General features: G+C 57.8%; 1 protein-coding gene across 1 annotated transcript in view; it reads right to left on the bottom strand.

The window, feature by feature from the left end:
- MEX3B (mex-3 RNA binding family member B) overlaps nt 1-2698 on the bottom strand; it is a 4465-nt gene extending 1767 nt beyond the window's left edge. The window contains exons 1-2 of the mRNA XM_020966003.2: nt 1874-2698; nt 1-1027 (exon numbers count right to left, since the gene is read on the bottom strand). The exon at nt 1-1027 is cut by the window's left edge and continues 1767 nt beyond it. Coding sequence (XP_020821662.1) covers nt 1-1027; nt 1874-2198 — 1352 coding nt within the window. The 5' untranslated portion in view covers nt 2199-2698. The remainder of the gene's footprint in view (nt 1028-1873) is intronic.
- Between the last annotated feature and the right edge of the window lie 2474 nt (nt 2699-5172).

The raw sequence follows: 5172 nt of genomic DNA, 5'->3' as shown, positions 1-5172 counted from the left end.
TGCACCAACAGCCCCAGGTTGGCATTGGGGGACGCGCCCCCGCCACCCCCAGGGAAGACCATGGAGGAGGACGAGGCGGACGAGGACGCGGAGGAAGAGGAGCAGGAGGAGGACACCGGGGCCGCTGGGCCCCCGCCGGGGGACCGCTCGAACTGGGACCAGATGAGCTGGGCCCCAGGCGGCGGGGCAGGCGCTGGATCGAAGCCTGGCAGCTCCGCGCAGCAGTCCGGGGAGGGGGCCGCCTCGCCTCCGGGGTACGCGTAGCCGTTGCCGTTGTTGTTGTTCCCGTTGTGGGCGAAGCTGAGCGCGGGGCTGGGTGGGCTGTAGTCCGTCAGGCGCGGGGTGGCCACAGCGCTGGTGCTGCCGCCGGTCCCCCCGCCAAAGTAAGAGTCCGTGGAGGCGCTGCCCAGCGAGCTGGAACTGTCGTTGCGGTAACTGGAGAAGGGCTTGCGACCCGGGGTGGGCGTGATGCTGGGGGTAGGCTTGCTCCAGAGGCTCCCAGGGCCGGGCCCGCCGCCCCCGTGGTGCAGGTCAAAGCCCACGTCGGTGCCATTGGCGTGGAAGTCGTTCTCGTCGGTGAGCTCGATGATGCCCCCGGTGCGCAGGGCGATGTGCGCCTCGATCTCCTCCCGAGCCCGGTCCACGTTCTCGGGCATGCCAGTCACCTCGAACACCGGCTCCTTGTCCCGGCTGGGCGTGACGATGTAGGTGTGTGTCTGCTGCTGGATCCGCTTGATGGTGGCCCCCTTGGGTCCCACCACCAGCCCCACCACGCGGTAGGGCACCCGCACCTGGATGGTGGTCTGGCCAGGCAGGTTGGGCGGCCCGGGCACCGTGCCATTGAGAGCGGTGTTTTTATTCCGGGAGGCGCGGATCATGGAGAAATGCTCCGCGGCCGAGATGATCTCCCTCCGGGCCATAGCTACGTCCTCCTTCCTGCCAGTCACAACAAAGACAGGCTCCTCCCCGCGAACCGGGGTCTTGATGTAAGTGTTGGTCTTAGCCCGTAGCGCTTTGATTTTACAACCTGGGAGCCGGGATGCAGGGAAAGAGAGAAAGAAACACACCGATTATCCGGGCATAACCGCGGAGGTGGGGGGTGAGCGGCTGCAGACCCGGGAAGCGGGGCGGGATGGGGGGCGACTTGGCGTTTCCTCCCTCATGCATACACTCTGGAGCGGGGGCACTCGCAGGGAGGACGGGTTTGCTTGGAGCTCGAGGAAAAGCCCCATCCGATCCCCAGCCCTTCGAAAAGACGGCAGTTGCCATGGGCTCAAAAGCAAAATCGAATACAAGTGAGCTGGGGGAAAAAATGCTGATCAACACTTAGTGCCCAACACATTCCTTCAGAGCAAATCAGTTGGAGGGGGAAAGGAGAGTGGCTGCGAGAAGATCGCTCCCTCCCAATGCGGATGGTCTTGATTCCCGGGCCCATTGTTCCTCTTCTATGCTCCATTTCGGTTTCTAGAAATCCTGACTTCTCTTCCTCTTCCAGATTCTCCCCCTCCCCCCACACTCTTAAAAAGGAGGGACCACATTTTCCCCCTGAATGCATTTCCCATTAAATTAAATTTCCCGGGGCGAAGGAGGGGAAAGGTGGGCGAGATGGGCTGTGATTTTAGTAGGTGAAAGTGCATCTTGGCATTGGTGCAGCAAGACTCCAGGAAAACCCACATCTGCACTTTCTTTGTCTGGGGGGACTGCCCGTAATAGCATCGCTAGTTCACTTCAGCTTTTAGTGTCGCATATCACACACACACATACACACACACACATCATACCACACATGTCCACCCAGCATGAAGAGCACCCCCCTTTTAATTCCTTCCACTCTCTGCCTTTTTCGCCCACCCAACTTCCTCCAAATACCCACCTTGCCTTCCCACTATCTCCGCGACATGTTCCGAGCTGGGCACCGGCACGCATTCAGTCATGTTCACGCTCTTCTTCCGGGGCTCATTGTCGTACAGGGAGCCGGTCTCGTCATTGTCCAGCCCCAAGAGCGAGAGCTGATCCAGCGCGATCTGCAAGGCTCTCTGGTCATCCAGGGTTTCTCCACCTCCGCCGCCGCCGCCGCCGCCGCCGCCGCCACCGCCGCCGCCGCCGCCGCCTCCTCCTCCTCCTCCTCCACCACCGCCGCCACCGCCGCCACCGCCGCTCCCGTTCCTCTCCAGGTCTGCAAAGAGCGAACTGGGCATAGTTCCCCTGTGTGTGCTGCACCCTCCTTCTCCTCCTCCTCCTCCTCCTCCTCCTCCTCCTGCACTCGGTTCAGTAGTAAAAGATCAGACACAAAGAAAAACCCAAGGCAGATGGCCAGGAGGAGAGAGGAGAGAGGGCGGCTGCTTGGAGATGGCTCAGCTGCCGTTTTTTTGCTTTATTATCTATTCTTTCAGTGCAATCCGGTTTATAAAATGCTTGCAGAATCCCCCCACCTGGTTCCCCACCCCAAATTTTCTGGAGGGGGTGGGGTGGGGGTAATAATGGAGAGGATGAGATTTCCCCCGGAGTTCCTGCCTGGCCACAATGCCAAGCGATGGTAGCGTTTCTTTAAGGAACCCCTCCCCGGCTCCACTCACTCACTCAGCGTTTTTTCCTCTTCTCCCCTCCTCTAGTCTGAGCCACTGCAGCCAGACGGCACTAGAGGGGGATAAGGGAACCGCAACGTCACGGGCAGGAGCTGACACTACAATGCTACTGACACTATCGCTGTGTGAGGCGATTGGACAGGCGGGAAGCGGAGAGGGCGGGAGGAGGATGTCTTAACAGTCTCCCTTCCTCGCCCCCTCCCCCCCGCCCTCGTCCTCCCTTCCTTCTCCCCTCCCTTCCCTTCCCCCTCCCCCCCCAGCCGCAAACGCCTCTCTTTGTTGTCTAATGCAGAACAATAAAGACGCGAGACACTTGTTTGTATCTATCAACCAGGAATAAATCATTGTTTCCATATGTCCCCTCGCTGTTCCTTATTTTAAAGGGGGAAACGTGCTGAACTTTTTTTTTTTTTGGTAATTGTATAAAGGGGCCCGAGTCTAATGGACCGTCTCCCATAAACTACTTTTTCCTGCTCCTCGTAAATCACTTTCAAAGCGGAAAGGTGCGTCTTGGAGGAAGGCCTATTGTCTGTCCAAGCCCGCGTTACGCTCCTCACAGAAGCCTTGACAAAGAAAACTTGAGTGGGGGCAGACTTATTCTGGTCAAACGTTAAGAGATGAAAGAAAACGGGTAATCGGAAACGCCGCCTGGAAAGCTGCCTACCTTCACAAAAAAATGCACATGACAATAGAAGAAGCTTGCAACGGAACTCGCGCGCGCTCACGAACACGCGCGCACACACATACACACACACGCACACACAACCTGCAGCAGTGATCACTATTTCATTTCAACCTATTTTGATTCTGTTTCGACAGAACCGGGAGTGCACTTAAAGTCAGAAAGAGCACCTGCCTGCTCTAGGGATAATGATCAGTTTCTGAAACTGATCGGTCTCATTCCGGACTCCCGCGGAACAGACCATCGCCCAGCTTGCACAGACAAATGCAAAGCAGCCCTAGTGCAATTCGGGTGAATGGGGCATGCGCGCCGGGTCGCCTGGTGCAAGCGAGGCATGCGCGGTGTGCAGCCCCCCTGGGTTTAAGTGGAAGGAGGAGGGCTGTCACTTTAAGACTAGGGCTGCATACTCGGAAAGAAGACTGGACCCGGGAGCCGTCCTCAGCCGCCCCAGGCTCCTCCCCGGCGGGAGCAGCAGCTTGGCTCTCTGGGGGTGTGCGTGCGCCCGCCCGCCCTCCTGCCTGCCTTGCCCTCCCACCCCTAGTCTGCAGCTACAAGCCGCGTCCTCCCAGGGCAGAGCTCGTGTGCTCGGTTTTTGTGCCGTCTGCAGGATTGAGGCTGGGAATAGGGAGGAGGATGGGATGGGCAAGCTAGCAGCCCGAGTGGACGCACTCAGGGGCTGGTGGGGTGTGCAGCCCTCTTCCTCTGAAGAGACACTGGAGGTCTCCTGGGAGGTGGGGGACCTGGGTCCCCGGTGTGAGCTGGGGGCGGGGCGAAGGAGGACGCGTGTCCTCGCTGGGATTTTAGGAGAGGCAAAGATAAGGAAGGAGCCAGCCCTTTCGAGGCTAGAAAGCTGTCCCCATCCCTGATCCAGATGCTGGACTCCCGGGAGTCCACAAAACCTGCCGGCCCCGAAGCAACAGCGGCTGGAGTAAGGCTGAGGGGAGGGCAGGCAGGGAGTCCAGTGGTGCCCGCCTCCCTTGCCCTGTCCCTCCCTCAGTCTGTCCTTCCATCCCTCCCGCCCCCTGACAGCTCTCTAAGCCTTCCGCGGGGCCGTGGCTGGGGCAGGCTGGGAAGGAAGGCGTGACCGCTTAGGGGTCTGGACCGCTTTCCTGGGGCGGTTGGAAGAGGACTTGCAGACCCATTGGCTGGGGGAGGGCGAGGGAGGAGGGACGCGAACTCTCAAGTAGCCTCGTGTCACTCTCACGCGGGCGGGAACTCGGACGTCTCCCTCCCCCACTCGCGTCCTCCCTGGCTTCTGACCTGGGAGCCAGACATCCGTTTCCACACACGCTCTTTTCTCCATTTCTCTTTCCCTTTGTTCAGTCCTTCGCTGTTTAATATCCCGGCTCTTTTCTTCCCACCGGGGTCAGCCTCTCACTTCACAATTGCCTCACGGCCTCCAGGGTTCAGACTTTTTCTTTCTGAAACGATCCATCTTTCAGCGCCGTGATGACAAGGGTTTTACATATCTCCAAAATCAAAATGAAACGTACAAAGCGGTCCGCTAGTAGCTAGGTATATTAGTAGCAGTAGAGATGATAATCATAGGAATGAGAATTGTTACTTTCTCTGAAGGTTCTCCTGGAGTGATAAAGTACTTAATTTCTGTTCATCACTTTCATCACGCCGGGCAGAGATAGGATCTCAAGGGAAGTCCACTCGAGAGCGGATTTAAAGGGTAGGGTGCTGATAATGCCCCCTAGGGAACTAAGTGTAATAAGTCACAGGTAATTATTTCTCTTTGCCATTTCCTCAGGATGTTTACATCTGTTTCAGTGGGCTCTTTTTGTTTGTTTGTTTTTCTCGGAAGGGACTGCTTACAGGCCCTGGGCTCTTAGAAAAATGTTACCTAAACCTCAGTTCAAACCACAGCCAGAAAAAATCTGCTAGGGAAACGTTTATCCC

This window comes from Phascolarctos cinereus, unplaced genomic scaffold (assembly GCF_003287225.1).
Source record: "Phascolarctos cinereus isolate Bilbo 61053 unplaced genomic scaffold, phaCin_HiC Scaffold_3;HRSCAF=262, whole genome shotgun sequence".
NCBI classification, from domain to species: domain Eukaryota; kingdom Metazoa; phylum Chordata; class Mammalia; order Diprotodontia; family Phascolarctidae; genus Phascolarctos; species Phascolarctos cinereus.
The sequence above is the reverse complement of the archived record's forward strand: the minus strand, read 5'-3'. Positions and strand labels throughout refer to the sequence as shown.